Here is a 15605-nt window from a genome sequence, read left to right as displayed (position 1 = left end):
GGAGCATGCAGCATGCCAGGGTGTGTTGCATCCCTGTTTGGTAATAAAGCAGTAGGGAAACAATTGCAACTACCTGCAGGGTGCTGCCTTCTCTGAGGCTGTGAAGGATTTATCCAGCTCTTCAAAGCAGCTGCAGTTTAGCTACTCGCAATCTGCAAAAATTGGAGTGGAGCAACAGTAAAGCACAGCTTTCAAAACCTCATTTTCCTTTTTTCCTTTCAAGCTGACAATAAGATTTTAAGAAAAACTTTGAATAATGGATACACTTTTGAATAATGGATGCTCTGTAGCCCAAGTCCCTTGCCTTTTCTCTCTGTGCCTGAGTGAGAAGGCTTCTAATTGCCAGGCACGTGGAGAGGAGGTGTGGAGCGCTTTGTCTCTCGCACTGCTGATTAACCAATGTGTACGTGCACATTAAAAATTCAGAGGTGGGTAAGCACATCCCAGCCCTGGGCTGTGTGCTGTGCACCGTGGCTTTTATCAGCAAAAGATCTGGCACAAGATGTTTTGCATTTGTTCTTGTTTTCTTTTTGCTGTGGTTGAGCATAATCCTCCTTTTTGGGGGTCAGATTTGGCTGTTTCCATGGAAGTGCTGTTCCTATATGCTGGTCGGGGAGGGAGTTTTTAAATAGGGCTACCCAAACCAACACCTGTCCTGAGGGTTATGGCCTTGTGGGGGCTGTCTTTTGGGCCGGTGTATGTTTTTTTGTGCTGGATTCTCATCTGCTCCATCCCTTTGTGCTGCTCAGTGTTTTGAAACTAATATTACGTGTGCTGGTGCCCCTCTGGCTCCTCAGTCTGCCCAGAAATGCGCCAGTCTGGAATATTTCTTCTCCAAGCAAACAGTGATGCAGTGGCACAGGCTGCCCATAAGAGGTGGTGGGGTCACCATCCCTGGAGATGTTACGGAACAAATGGAGATGTGGCAATGAGGGATGTGGTCAGTGAGCATGGTGGGGGTGGGCTGATGGTTGGACTTGATGATCCTAGAGATCTTTTTCAGTCTTAATTATTCTATTATTTCAACCCTTGATGCTAGAGCAGTGAAATAGCTGTGGAGGTGCACTGAGGTGAAGCGAAGGGTCCTCTGGTCTCTGCTAATCAGGCATTTTTAAGAACCTCACCAGAGGAGGTTGCCAGCCGGATGTCTGCCTTCACACAGCTTGTTCCCTCTCAATTCTGCAGCTTCTTGCCTCAGAGGGTAACTACAATTTAGTTTTATTTGCCAAAATTTGACATGACTTGAGACTGTGATTTACTGGCCTTGAGGAATATGGTCTATGTAACCGTGGAGGGTGTAAGTGGCTTTTCATGGCCCAGGAGTTGTAAATTGAGATGAAAAAAAATGAGGGAAACATTACTGTCCAACTTTACAAGGTAGCACTAACAACAGGACACACTGAAGCCATCTGTAACTGTCATGGGTCTTTATGGTCCCTGATTGTGTGCAGTAAAGCTCCTGAATGAACCCTGTGGTCTCTAATGCAGAGGTAACCAATGCTGAGTGCCGGAGGAGACACCAGATGGCAATCTCTTCACGAGCTTGCTTGGTTGCCTCAGGTCTGAGGGTTTGCAAGCTTTCCTTAGGCTGGTGCTTGCTGGGGGCCTGGGGAAGGGTTGCTGCTACAGCAATGCTTGCTGGGGGCAGTGGGAGCATTTCCTCTGCATTTTCATAGAATCATTTGAGCTGGAAGGGACCCTTAAAGGCCATCTGGTCCAACCCCCTGCCCCGAGCGGGAACACCCACAGCTCCATCAGTGCTCGGAGCCCATCCATCCTGACCCTGTATGCAGGGATGGGGCATTACCACCTCTCTGGGCAGCCTGGGCCTCACTGCCCTTATTGTTACAAAACTCCTTCCTTGTACCCAGTTTAAATCTCCTCTCCTTTAGTTTGAACCCATTTCCCTTCCCATCACTGCAGACCCTCCTAAGTTGTTTGTCCCCTCTTTCTTATAGCCCTCCTGCTTGCCTTGTGACAATTTCCAGGCTTCTTGGTTCTCTGTGACCATTTTCAGCTGTTCTGTGTTGCAATGTGGCAGCGTGACCCGGGCAGTGTGACAGCACTGGGTTGTTTCTGTTTGTTTTTATCAGCAGACAGCCAAATTTGCGATGTGTAGTAATCGCTGCAAGGCAGTTAGCAAGTGAGATAAACAGCAATTTTATGGCTGGGAAAACAGGCAGGAGGGGGCTGCAGGGAAAGGTGAGATGGCAGCGGCTCCGAGCACCTGATGGAGCTATAGGTGTCCCTGTTCAGTGCAGGGGAGTTGGATCAGATGACATCTAAGGGTCCCATCCAAGTCAAATAATTCTATGATTCTATGACTGAACTCCCTACTCAGTCCCTGTTATCCTTTGGGCATCTCCTAGAGAGATGTGCAGCAGCGTGGCCTTCATTTGGGCTGGGAAATACTGGCAGCAAAGATATAGCATCCACAGCCAGGAGCCAGGAGCAAAGCTTCCTATTGATGCCATTTAAAATAACGATCTCATCTCAAAACTGATTAGAAACAACATAAACCACCTAAAAATACGGCCAGGGACTGCAGCTACCTGAGTTTCTTCTTGGGGTGCAAGGATGTATGCTGATACATCCTCTGCAATCAGGTTTGGTGCCCAAGGTTCGGGCTGGTTGTGAGCAATGCTATGCATGCCCCAGGGCATGGAGAAAAATGTTTTCCATCTAATTGTGACATGGTGACAATAACAGGGAAGCCTTTTAAAGAAAAAATAAATAGGGTTTTTTTTATATATAGCAAGTGCTGTCCATGCTGTGTACTGCCTGCTTTGCAATATATGCTTGATGGCGTTCACAGGTCTGAGTGTTTCCTGGAAATCTTCCTAATATAGAAATGCATTGGCTAGAGGAGGTGCAAGATGCTGCCCCTCTCTTTCCACCCTCTCTCTCCTTTTATCTCTGCTTCTCTACCCTCACTTCTCATATCCCAGCTCCTTTCCCTGGCTCTCCTCTTCTAACGTGTTTTCCTGCTTTCTTTTTCTCTTAAATTGATTGACCTGTGTGTTTTAAGCTGGCTTGGCTCACAGCTGTTTGTTGGTCATGCTCTTGCATCTCCTTCTCACACAGTGCTTCCCACATACCACACCTGAGTGTGACTGCTGCTTTCCTGAAGGTCGAGCATCTTCCCTGCAACCCAGAGCACAAAGCATTGCTGGCAGCAGCTTGAGAAACCACTGATGAGCTGAGCATCTCCATGCAGCTGTGAAACCAGTAGGAGAGACTTAATCCCATCCTGCATCTTGCTGGTGCAAGGATTGTGCTTCCCTGCTTGGTGTTCCTCTGGGGCTGGCAGCGTGGCTGAGATGCTATTTTTCAGTTGAAACCTTAAATTCTGTGGAGAGTGAGTGCTTATTTCTTGGGGTCTCTGGGGAAAATTTCTTGCTGTCCCAGCGGGGTAGGAATGTCATTTTCTGAAATCTCTATCATGTGCAGTTTAAATGGGGTTTTCCTGGTGGTGTGGGTGGGATTGCTGTACATTCTGCTCTTCCTCCAAGGCCATTTTGCTTTCAATATAGTTTTATTCTGATGCAATTTACCTTCGTCCCCTCCATTTTCACTGTTCTGGGGGGGGATCATGAGGAAGAAGTTGCAGTTGCCTATAGAGTAAAGGTGTTGCTGCAGAGTAAGGAATTAAGGCATCACTGGGGTGAGCCTGCAGCCTGCCCACCCTGTGTCCCATGCTCAGCCCAATAGAGCAGATGATATTTTCTTGAGTTAACTGAACAGCTTCAATGGGCTTTATTTGTTATTTCTTCAAACAAATGGGAGCAGTGTTAGGATGGGAAGAAGAAGTGTGGATCATGTCTTAGAAAAAAAACCAACAGCCCAAAAGGGGAAAAACATCTTTGGCTTATTTTTCTTATTTTTTTATCTCGGAGGCTCATGTCAGGCTCTATCTCAGGTGGAAGAGCCTTGACTGGTCCCGGGCTGGGCTGGGAGCTGCTGCCCTTTGTCCTCTGCAGTGGCAGTGGACTTTGGCAGTGGCGCCGGGGAGAGGAAGTGGGGCAGCAGGTGTGTGTACGGCTGGTGGGGGTGGTGGGGACCCCGTCCTATAGGGGATCCAGGGGACCTGCACCGGGGTGGGAGGACTTGCTGGGTCCATCGAGACCCAGAATGGCCCCTGAGTGCATTAAAATCTGAGTGCGAGGGGGTGATGTGCAGTTCAGTGATGGCTTGTTGCATCCTGGTGTTTTAGGAAAGCTTCAGGTGGAACCAAAAGGGAAAATGCGTGTTTTACCCCTGCTTCCGCTGTAGGCGTTTTGGGAACAAAGGGCGGCAGCAGGGTCGGGAGGTGGGAGGAAGGTGGCAATGGGCTTCAGAGGAGGTTTTGGGGTGGGTGGAGAGCTGAAACCTGCAGGGATGGGTCTCGCTGCCTGCAGGCCATCGGAGCTCTTGGATCTGCTGCATGGAGCCCTGGGCCCCATCGCGGCCACCTCCAATGCGGCACAGCCGAGCTGCTGGGAGTGAGCAGGCAGAAGGCCGCCATGGGACCCCACTGCCCTGGAGGCCCATCCTCCCTGGCCCTCTGCCTCGTCCTGGCTCCTGGGACCCTGGCAGGGACCTGCACCGGCCGGCGTCCCGGGCTGAGAGCTATGAGAGCGGCCATGCCTTCCGAGCCTACTCCAGGTGGGAGCCAAGGGCTGCTAATGCAGAGCCCCCTGCCTCAGGAATGAGTGTTCTGTGAGCTCCAGAGCTTGGTGGGGAGGCTGCTTTGGTCTCCATCACCTCCTGCCCTGGAGATCCCATCTGTAGGTCTGTCTCTGGTGTAGTCCAGTCTCTGGTGAGATGTCCTCTCTCAGCTCCATGCGTTACACTGTTTCAGGCAAGGATATGAAGACCCCCACTGGCAATACCCAGCAGCTGCCTACAGGGACAACTATGCTTACCAAAGTCGCCAGTGGCAGCCCACAGCCTGGCAGGGCGACAGAGGTACCTCTGGGTCCAGGGATGGACCACCTGTGGTGATGCTCTCCCCAGGATGGGGGATGTTCTCCAGGGCTTCTCTCAGGGCATCCTGATCTGCATGGCTAAAAATCAGCATCAACCCAGGGTACAGGCTAAGTGTGGGGATGCTGATGGAGCTGTGGTCTGTGCCTGACTCATTGCTTTGCTTTTCTAACTCTCCAGATGTGACACGGGTTAAGCCTCACAGCAAGAGTACTGCTTATAGGGACCAGCACTACTACAAGGGCTACCACCCCAACCTGGCTGCCAGCCCCTCAGGGCAGGATAGGTAAGGAGGTACCTGGGCTGTGCTTCCAACTGATCCCATCATTTGCTGCAAAACCAGTGGGTTTGGTGCCAGTCTCCACATGTCCAGCTTCCACATCATCTCCTTTCCACAGGTCTCAGACCTATGATGCATATAAGGAGGGCTTCAGGCATTCATGGGCTGGGGTCAGCAATCTGGGGGAGGCTACTGGCCAGCCTCAAGAGGTAATCCCGAAGTAAGCAGGGATAGAGGAAGGCTTGGGGCTCTCACAGGGATTTTGGGAGCCATTTCTGTACCCCCTCCAGCTGGGAGACAGTGAGGAAAGGTAAGTGAGTTTTAAGGATTTATTCTCTTTTTCCTTGCCATGCCACGGGCCAGCCCAGCCTGCTCCAGAAGTACCGTGAGTCAGGACTCAGCTCTAGTGGCTATGAGCTCAGCCAATACATCCATGATGGAGCTGAACCGGACACTGCATTTTCGGGGAGCTGGAGCCCTGTGCAAAGAGGTGAGGGCAGGTGGGGGTCTTGGTGAAGCTCTGGCAAGGGGGGAGCAAGTAAATAAACAGCAGATCTCCCAGCATCAGCTGTCTCATAGCTTGAACCTTGGCTGGAGGAGGTCCAGCAAAGGGCTGCTGTGGGGTGTATGCATGGTTTGGTGGCTTTGCCATGGTGGGTGCAAGGAGCTGTCATCTATGTGTCTTCTGCTTTAGGAGGGTCTTTGGAGTCAGCTGTGGTGGCACCCCTCAAGTACCCGCAGCCACACATGCCAGTCTGCTTGGGAGCTGGAGGGCAACTGGTGCTGGTGCGTCCCCACCGTCCCACTGGAGGGCAGCTCCCCCTGGTTGAGCTGCACAGCCTAGAGGTAAACCCTGGTTCCTCAGAGAGCCTGTAGTTCCCTCCCTAGAGCTGCTTCTTCCACCCCAGTAGGGTCAAATACCATTGCTTGCCTAAGTGGGGCCCCTCAGCCACCTTCCTGTCCCCACTGCCATCTTGCCTCCATCCCTATGATCTCTTAGGCCTCATTCTGCCAGCCATATCCATTCCCTGAGCCCACCACAGCCTCCCTTCCTTGCCTTGCAGATGCCATCTTAACAGTCTGGTCCTTAGCACTGGATTCTATGTAATGGTTTAGGGTCTGTGCTGTGGGGGGTTAACCTTAGGATGGCATGGAGATTGAATTCACCAACACAGTTAAATCCTTGGCCAAGACACTAAACTTTCATCTAGTCCAGTGGGTGCTAGCCTCATTGCTGGGGTCCAGCTGCTGAATTTGCTCTTGATTTTCAGGTAATCCTTCAAGGCACGAAAGATCAGGAGGAGCTTCAGGCCTTCCCAGGGCCCCTGGCCAGGTATGGACACAGTGGGTTGCAGACCGGTGTCCTGTGCTGGCACAGCTGGCATCTCTCCTTCAGCAGGAGATGAGCCTGAGGCAGGCATTGCTGCCTCTGTGGCTTTGGGAGGTGATGTGTATAAGGGCCATGTCTGGGTTCAGATAGAGAACCCATCCCATCTCTGTGGTTTTGATTGGTTTGTGTTATGGGAATTGGCTTTTTTGGATATCCAAAGGGTGTGGGTTTCGTGTGGTTTCTATCTCTGACCTTATTTTGTGTTCATGCCCTGGCAAATTGATGGGACATTTCCTTGGCCCTCTAAAATCGTGAGATGTGCTGTGGTTTAGGCTTTGCTAAGTTTTTGCCCTCTGAGGCTGCTGAGCATCTTTGTGCAGAGTGAGCCCAGGGATCAATCATAGCATGTTGAATCAGGCTGGCTCTCTGTCATCTTCATTACACCAGAGTGCAGAAGGAAAGCCATTTACTGAGCAAAAGGACTGGGGAGACCTGGAGATCCCTCTCCTGCCTGATATTCCTGTGTCTCTCAGCCTCTTTTGCTGTCCAATTGTCAGTTTTTTGTTTTTTTTTTTATTGTAAGATGGAATAGTGCTGCTTGGTTTGCGCATTGCTTGAAGTTTTCTGCCTTTCTTTCAGACCTAGAGGGTTTATATGGTCACAGGTGTCTTTTTCCCTGTGCCATGCCAATTAATCAAGTAAAAGATATTGCCTGTGTGTGTACCTCTCACAGCCTTGGATGTTTGTGGCTATAATGGCACTGCACTTAAGCAAAATGGAGGTTCTCTGCAGGTTAATTGATGAGCAAGTTAGTAGGAGGAAAGAGAGGGTGTGAGATGGTCTCAGAATCTCTGAAACCTGCAAAGTCCTCATAATGACCAATTTTCATAAGTATCTTTGAGCTTAGTGTGGCTGATGCAGTGTGTAGTCATTGACTACTTAGGATCTTCTCTCTTCTGTCTTTTACTTCTTTGAGTCTTTGTCATCCTTGTCAGTGAACTCAGAGATGCTTTGGCTCTTAATTTGTCCTAGATTGCTCTCCCTTAGGTTCCTTTGGATGCCTTTCTTTGCTGCCGTAGGGAAGATCTGCACAAGGTAGATGTGATGACATTTTGCCAGCAAAAGATAGCCTCAAGCTGTGATCTCTCAACACAGAGAGGCAGAGATTCAGCTCTTCTCTGGAAATTCCTGGTCCTCCTCTGCCGACAGAATGGGGTAGGTGCCCCCAAGAGGGGCTGACCCTTTTGATCTTTGTGCTGAGGCATGTTAATATGCTCCTCACATCTTTCTTGATCCAGCTGCTGTTTGGTGGGGTGCTGTACCTTGAAGTCATCCCATTCCCAAAGTACCATCAATCACTTTGGTTCTGTCTGGGTATTTGGAGCAAACCTCTGCTCCTGGATTGCTTTTTGTCCTTGTGAAGTGCCAACATCGCAATGCAACAACAGCTCTGAGAGAGAATTTTGCTGTCTTTATTGAGGAGACAGCACTTGTACTTACAAGCAGACTAATCCCTTAATCCAATGAATTCTACCCAATCTAATCTATGGCTGCTCCTTGGGAGCAGGTGAACAAGATCATCAGAACAAGTTGAGCTGGCTACTTTGCCCCCGAGAAGTGCATGCTAGTGGCCAAGGCTGGTCTTGCTGGGAGCAGTGTGAGGGCTGGAAGTGCCACAAGGAGGCAGCCTCCATCGGCTTTTCTCCTCCCCTTCCTTTTCACAGTCCACGGTGGGCTCGGACGTGGCGGAGCTGCTGATGCAGGACCGCCGTCAACAGGAAAGATACAAGAGGCAGGAGCCGGCGTTGGGCCCCGTCAGCCTGGTGGATGAGGAGTGGCGGCAACTGGGAACACTGGACCTCATCACAGGAGAAGTCCCTCCTGTGGTGGAGACACAGGCACAGATAGTGGAGAAGTTCACCAAGCTCCTCTACTATGGCAGAAAGAAAGTAAGCGTGGTTTGGGAAATAGTGCTGATTATTTTTTGTGTTGGCTTCATGGGCGTCCTTAAAGGGAAGGGTGGTCTAGAAGTGCCTTGTGGTTGTGGCATCCTTCAAGTTGCATTTGTACAACATTTGTCACTGTGGAAGGTAGAAAGCTAAGGAGGCCTTAGTGAATATACTTTGTGACTGTATATAATACTGCATAAATCCAATGGGATTTGGGGCTCTTCTCCAAAATGAGGAGCAGGGCAAGGAGTTGAAGTGTGTGCAGACCCCTTAGCCCTCTGCCTTGACTTCAGGATGCACTGGTTTGGGCCATGAGAAACCAGCTGTGGGGCCATGCTCTCTTCCTGTCCAGCAAGATGGACCCTCGGACCTACAGTTGGGTGCTTACTGGGTAAGCTGGGGAGGTTAAAGCTCTGTGACTTTGCTGAGCACAGATGACCTTGGGTGCTCTTAGCACCTACCGAAAGAGCCCTGGTTTCACCTGGACATTTTTAGAGGAGTCAGAGGGGACGAAGAGCATCGTTGAGTTCTTCAGGCTTCCTGATGGATGGGAAGAATTAAACTAGGGGTTGGGAGGCAGAAGGAAAGCTGTTTCTCAGAGTCATGGGATGGTTCTGTTGAGTCCTTGGTTTTGCCCTTAGCTGCAGGTTGGCAAAGGGTGGGTGGTGAGAGCCGTCTTTACCGGGATCCAATTCAGTCTGAGTCATTCATTCCACTCATACGAGTGTTTTCTGGCAGAATTAACGTACTTAGTCTGGATTGAATTGATCCCTTCAGGGAGAGTTAAGCAAAAATTTTCTCCTGCGTAACTCAAATCCATTTAAGGAGGTTTTATCCAGCATTGTCCTTGAGACTCTGCTGGAGGCAACACAGATCCCCAGCCTGATGGGGCCTGCTCTCCTTTTTGCCTTCCTTTCCCCAGCAAGTACAGCTCCCTAGGATGTGCTTTCCTGCCTCCACAGGTTCACCAGCACATTGGCCACCAACGACCCTCTGCAGACCTTCTTCCAGCTCATGTCAGGAAGGATCCCGCAGGCAGTGCAGGTCTGTGAGCAGCAGGCTGGCCCCATTGCCCACCTCACCCACCTCGTGACAACTACCCTGCCTCACCTTTGCTTCCCTCTCCTCCAGAGCTGTGGGGATGCCAGGTGGGGAGACTGGAGGCCCCACCTGGCCGTGCTGTTGTCCAACAAGGTGGGAGACCTGGAGCTGAACCACCGGGCCATCGTCACCATGGGAGACACCTTGGGTGAGCTGAGGCTACTTGAGAAGGAGAATGGAGTGGTTGGGTTGGAATTTGCCTGTGAGTTTGGAGGCCTTCACAGCAATGCTGAGCACATGTTGCTGTTCCTCAGGGCTAAGTTCTGTGTCTTTCTCCCACCCAGCTGGCAAGGGAGCAGTGGAGGCAGCTCACTTCTGCTACCTGATGGCAGATATTCCATTTGGTTACTTTGGGGTGAAGGCAGACCGCATGGCTCTGCTGGGCAGCAGCCACCGGTGAGTCAGCCCAGCCCTGCAAGGCTACATCTCCAACTCTTCCCCATTCCTGTGATCTCTTCTGCAAAATAACAAAAACAAAACAAAACTTTAGGTGTTTTACTGCCCATAATGGCAGCTGTGCTCTTCCAGCTGTGTCTGCCACTGTAGCACAGCTTGGGCATGCAAAGCCTTGCTACTGTGCCCTAAACATCTCTCTCCTCTGCTCTGCAGCCAGGCATTCACCCATTTTGCCACCACTGAGGCCATTCAGCGCATGGAAATCTTTGAGTACTGCCAGCAGCTGCAGCACCCCACATCCTTCCTACTCCCATTCCAGGTATAGGGTTCAAGCAAGAACAGCTGCTGCTCAAAATGGACTGAAGGCACCCCAAAAGCATCCTCTGCCCTGATAGAGCTGAGACGGAGGTTGCTCTCCAAAGTTTGGCTCCTTGTTGGGTTTGGGGGACACTAGCAGGACTGTGCTGGCCAAGGGGCTGCTCCAAGGCAGGGAACTGAGTTTTGGGCTCTGGCTTGAGTGGGAACATCTCCTTGCTCCCATCTCATGGCTGCTGTTCTCCCTAGGTGTACAAGCTCCTCTATGCCTCCCGCCTAGCTGACCATGGGATGCCAGCCCAAGCGCTGCTCTACTGTGAGCAGATCGCTACTGTGCTCCTCCAGCAGGACCCAACCAGCCACCCCGTCCTGGCCCAGCAACTGATCAAGGTGAGTTTTGTGCCTCTGTCATATGGATCCTGCATGGGGATGTTGCTGGGGGCCTGCTGGTTTGGGGATTTCACGTGGGTGCCTATACTTATCAGTGTGTTTTGTGCCATAAAGGGTAGGAGCTGTTCGGAGACAAAGGACTTTGGGGTTTGGATATCCCCAAGTCACCTCCCCCAGGTGCTTGTTGTCCCCGTGTTTGTGCATCCAAATGTCGCAGGCTGCATGCCTCCCCCCATGACAACACCTTTGTGTGGGCAGCTGGATGCTGCTGTGCTGCAGGAGCTGCCCCCAGCCCCAAAACTTGGTGCTGCACACTGCAGCCCCCCTGCTGCATCACAGAAACCTATTTACTGCCTAACAGCCTCTCAGATCTGCCGTTCTGCTGGGGATAATGCTCCTCCTGGGAGAAAACACTTTCATCTGAAAAACCAGTGCATTCATACACACTCTTGTCTTTGATGTTTTAGACTGTGTTACAAATTATGATACACATTAGTGTTTGATTAAGACTTCCCCTCTTTTGAAGCTGGGGACGATATACAACCAGGTGCTGGTTCATTAATATTGGATCAAAGTGCACATTAGCTTTTGGATTAAACATTCCCCCCGTTTAGGAGTAATCATGCTTATAATTTCCTCTTTCCTGCCATTGATTTGGGATGAGTGCATGTTTGCACAAAGCTGGGACACACAGGGGTCCGTCTGTGCTGGGCAGCTCTGGCCAGTCCCTGTCCCCAGCATGTGTCTCATCTGGCTGTCACCAGTGAATCATAGCATCATTTGAGCTGAAAGGGTCCCTTAAAGGCCATCTGGTCCAACCCCCTGCACTGAACAGGGACACCCACAGCTCCATCAGTGCTCAGAGCCCCATCCAGCCTGACCTTGGCTGTCTGCAGTGGTAGGGCACCACCTCCTCTCTGGGCAACCCATGCCAGTGCCCCACCAGGGTGTGGATACAGACCAGTCTCTTGCTGGAGAAGTGAAATGTGCAGCAGTACTGCAGTGAGGGACACGGGGGAGACAGCGGAGCGTGGAAAAAATACAGAGCACAACATGACAGCAGGATGCTGTGGTGGGGGAAGAGGGGGGAAAAGAAAGAAGGTGATGTTATCATGTTGTTCTGGGCTGTGAAAGCACAAATGGCATGTGTGAGACAAGGAGGTGATAATCCCCCATGCTTGAGGGTCTCAGCTGGGGCACTGTGCCCTGTTTGGGATGCGCAGCACAGGGACAGTGCCAGACTGGTGCAGAAGAGAAGAGCTCAGTGATAAGAGGTGAAGGGAAAAACGACCGCAGGGTTGTTTTCTGCAAGTCAGATAAGGTGGAGAGGAAAAGGGTGCAGGGGGCTGTGATAAAGGTCTGTGGGAAAAGCGTGCGGGAGGCTGGCTTTAGGTAGCAAGGATCGAGAGGCTTAATTTGCAGTGAGGTCAGGAACAGCTCTGTGTCCCTGCACCACAGCTGGCTGAGCGACTGAAGCTCTGTGACCCACTGCTACTGGAGATGCCTGAGCAGGACCTGGCGCTGGAGCCTGAGTGGCTGCTGCAGCTCCGCACCCACTGCCAACACTGCGAGGTGAGGAGCAGCTTTGGGCGTGCTTTGCCTTCTGCTTTCCCCTCCTGCCCTGGGGTGGAAAGTGGTGGTGGTGGTGGTGGTGGTGGTGGTGGTGTTGTGCTTCTTGTGCTGCAGTGTCCTTTGCTCTTTTGCCCCATGCCACGTTTTTCTGTCCCCTTTCTTTGCTCTCTGGCTACCTGCAGGTACAGGATGACCTCACTCCAGAGGTGGCACCAACCCAGCCAGAGCCCTGGGATACTGCAGCCACCCCAGGTAAGGAAACAAAGCCCAGAGGGCCCCTGCCAAGCAGCTAATTCCTTGAGCTCCAGGTTACCCCATGGGTGTTGTGTGCCCATCCACAGAGCCCCATAGAGATGCTATAGCCGCCTCCATCCATGCAGTGCTTATGCGCACCTGGCTGCCTGGTTGAGTCTGGTTTTCTGGAGATGCCAGCACTGATGGGTGGAGAACTGATGCAGATAGGATAAAAATGACAAATCTCTCTGAGCCGTTTCTTCCGATCAGCTTTCCTCACTGCTGCCAAATTCTCTTTTGAGGAGCTCTGCCTGGCAGTAAAAAGGATCATCAATCCTGATTGCCTCCTGCTGCTATTGGGGTTGAGGCTACGATCATCCCTGTCTGAAAAAAAAAAAAAGAAAAAACAAAACAAAAAAACAAACAAACAAACAAAAAAAACAAAACACAAAAAAACCCCCAAAAAACATTGCAGGTGGTTTGGGATTGCTCCTTCAAGCCATGGTCTCAGCAGTGCTCCTGCTTTCCTTGCACCTGGGGCCTCCCTGCATTGGGTCAGGATCCTGCCTGGTGGTACCTTTGGCAGTGGGACGGAAGATGCAGTACAGTACATTCCATGTTGTCCCTGGGGTCCCTGTTCACCCTGGCAGCTCATGCTGATGTGTAATGGAGAAGGAAAAACCCTCTGCACCAGCTCTGATGGACTTGCAAATGGTGCCGTGAGCTTCAGGTGTCTTTTCTAGGCAGAGAGACGGACCATGAACAACCTCAGAGTGATGGTCCCCAGCATGAGCAGTGGTATCAGCCTCCTGTGCCTGATCCCCACCAGGATGTGTCCATCCAGCCCCAGGAGGTTGCAGTGTTGGGCATGGGGCTGACTTCCCAGGAAGAACTTTGCCCTGAGCCCTCTCTGCAGGCAGTGCCAACAGCAGGTAAGTGCCCAAGTGCATCTCCCCATGCCGTAGCAGTCATGAGTGGTGTCTCCTGGGAAGCGTGGTGAATGCTACTGCTGCCACACCAGCACCTTGCTTCCCTGAATCATGCTTCACCCAGATTCAAGGTCACAATCACCTTGTCCAAAGCAGTAAAGGACTAAAACCACCTCTGGTGGAAATGGGGCAGGAGCAAAGTGGGCTCAGCCCTGGCCGTGCCTTCTCCATCTCTCATCTAGGCGATGCTGAGGAGCCCCAGGATGCCCATAGGGTGCAGCAGCCGGTGCTGGCAGAGCTGGTGAGTTGGGGCAGTCACTGCATGGTGCTTGGGGTTGGGATGTGGGATTTGCATGGTAGGTCATGCTTGTTGATCCACAAGTGCCATGTTCTAGCCTTCGTCTCCAATGCCAGCAGGAATTAAGCACAAGGGCTCGCTCAGCCTCAGAGAGCTCCACGGCATCCCTGGAGGAAGGCAGCCAGACATCCTCAGACAGCACTGCTGAGGAGCTGGAGGGGGCATCGGAGGACAAGGTGAGTGGGTTGCAGGCAGATGACATGTGGCTGTCTCTTGCCTGGCCGCCCTCTCCCAGCCATACCATGGGCAGGATGGCATTGACAGCCACATGGGGACATCTGTCTGTGTGGGTGTTGATGATTTGAGGGGAACTGTGGTCTTATGGCATCCTCACCCTCTCACTTCTTTGACCACGGAAACCTGTCCTTGCCAGAGCTCTGGATTCCGATGGTTTGGCTGGTTTCGGTCCAAGCCCCAGAAGGAAACTTCTCCCAAAGCCACGACCTCAGGCTCCCCCATGCCAGGACTGCAGGTAGGGGGGACACCCAGGGTGCAGCACGGGGACGGTGGCACATTGCTCCCTTCATCCCTCCTCTCCATTCTTTTGCCCTGGAAGTGAATCATTTACTGATAATAACTGTAAATAAATAGAGTGCCTTTGCTGTGCGAGGAATGCTCTAACCAGGTCAATACATTTTCAGGATCGGAGGTCCCCATCCCCACCTGGTGCTGTCCCTTCTGCTCAGCGCTCAGCATCCCCATCTCCTTACAGAAACCCCGGTAAGTGCTCCTATTGGGAAGCTTCTCCTTTCTTTTTGGATCGGAATGACGAGAGGGTGAAATATCTTTGTTGCTGCAGTGTCAATCGACATGAAGGGCCAGTGGGATGCAGACGGCCATGAGGTGAGGAGAGCTGTGGCTGTGCCCGTGCTGGGGATGCTCTGCTTGGGGTGGCTGCGGAGCTGCAGTCGCCTCAAAGGTTCTTCTCCCTTCACCCATTGCAGCCCAGCTCCCAGCAGCCAGGGATGGTTCCGCTTTTCAACCCTGCGCAGGTTTCCCAGGTGAGGTGGGCAGCGCCGTGCCTCGGGGCTGCCCATTACAATGGAGAAGGGGTGATGATTGGTGTATAAGCACTTCTGAACCACTCTCTGTGCTTCCCAGCTCACTGCTGCCTGGCCCACCCAACCCAGACTGCTCTCGCAGCGCCGCTACCCCAACCCACTGTGAGTGGGGGTCGGTGTGTGTGTGTAATGCTCAGAGAAAACAACAGCACTTTGTGGAATGCTTTCATCCAAAATGGTGTTTGCCTTTTTTGTTGGTTTTTCTTTCTTTTCTTTTTTTTTTTTTTTTAACGGTGGAGAGGGGGAGGAGGCACAGGTTGGGCTGGGTGGTAGTGAAAAGCAGTGAAATGTGATAGGACAAGGGGAAATGGTTTCCAAGTAGAAGAGGGGGGATTTAGGCTGGATAGATTGGAGACAGGCCATAAGGTCAGCAAGGCACAGGCTGCCCAGAGAGGGGGTGGTGCTCCGTCCCCGCAGACGTGGAGCTCCGGCTGGATGGGCTGTGAGCGCTGGCGGATCTCCAGCTGTCCCTGCTCAGTGCAGGGGGTGGGACAGCTCTCACGGTCCCACCTTAAGCACGAAAAAGTTGTCCGGCGGAGAGTAGTCTGAATTAGGTTGTGCGGCACTGCCCCACCTCACCCATTGGACTCAGTACGCCGGCCGTGAGTCTGTCTCAAAGCACCGCGGGGCCACGAGCATCCACCCCGGCTCAGATCAAATCCGCAGCCGCTCGGGCTTCTCCTGCCCAGGCCGGCCCGCGCGGCGCCCCCCCTTGCTGGTGGCTC

At 52.1% G+C, this 15605-nt stretch overlaps 1 protein-coding gene across 2 annotated transcripts; it reads left to right on the top strand.

Moving 5' to 3' along the window:
* The first annotated feature begins 3990 nt into the window (after window positions 1-3990).
* Window positions 3991-15056, top strand: LOC122160950 (protein transport protein Sec16B). 2 transcript variants are annotated; one of them, XM_042819978.1, is made up of 26 exons: window positions 3991-4029; window positions 4398-4644; window positions 4841-4947; window positions 5146-5251; window positions 5364-5454; window positions 5609-5735; window positions 5940-6091; window positions 6517-6578; window positions 7655-7790; window positions 8300-8524; window positions 8818-8915; window positions 9487-9568; window positions 9656-9773; window positions 9910-10021; window positions 10235-10340; window positions 10586-10726; window positions 12185-12298; window positions 12481-12550; window positions 13276-13464; window positions 13704-13762; window positions 13876-13995; window positions 14193-14291; window positions 14461-14539; window positions 14619-14662; window positions 14764-14820; window positions 14921-15056. In XM_042819978.1, exons 2-26 carry the CDS (start codon window positions 4424-4426, stop codon window positions 14984-14986), a joined length of 2781 nt encoding a protein of 926 aa, XP_042675912.1. In that variant the 5' UTR covers window positions 3991-4029; window positions 4398-4423; the 3' UTR covers window positions 14987-15056. The 2 variants fall into 2 exon arrangements, with proteins under 2 accessions (XP_042675912.1, XP_042675913.1); XM_042819979.1 differs by lacking the exons at window positions 3991-4029; window positions 4841-4947 and having other exon boundaries at window positions 4408-4644; window positions 14764-15056.
* The last annotated feature ends 549 nt before the right edge of the window (window positions 15057-15605 follow it).

This window comes from Centrocercus urophasianus, unplaced genomic scaffold, assembly GCF_019232065.1.
Source record: "Centrocercus urophasianus isolate 14NV4802_14NV808 unplaced genomic scaffold, USGS_Curo_1.0 seq_18, whole genome shotgun sequence".
NCBI classification, from domain to species: Eukaryota; Metazoa; Chordata; class Aves; order Galliformes; family Phasianidae; genus Centrocercus; species Centrocercus urophasianus.
This window is presented reverse-complemented; position numbering and strand designations above follow the sequence as displayed.

Coding starts and splice junctions, on each gene's coding strand:
- LOC122160950 (XM_042819978.1), top strand. CDS start 4,424: ATGGAGCCCTGGGCCCCATCGCGGCCACCTCCAATGCGGCACAGCCGA. Junction 6,092..6,516: donor TTGAGCTGCACAGCCTAGAG/GTAAACCCTGGT, acceptor CTTGATTTTCAG/GTAATCCTTCAAGGCACGAA. Junction 13,465..13,703: donor GCAGGCAGTGCCAACAGCAG/GTAAGTGCCCAA, acceptor TCTCTCATCTAG/GCGATGCTGAGGAGCCCCAG.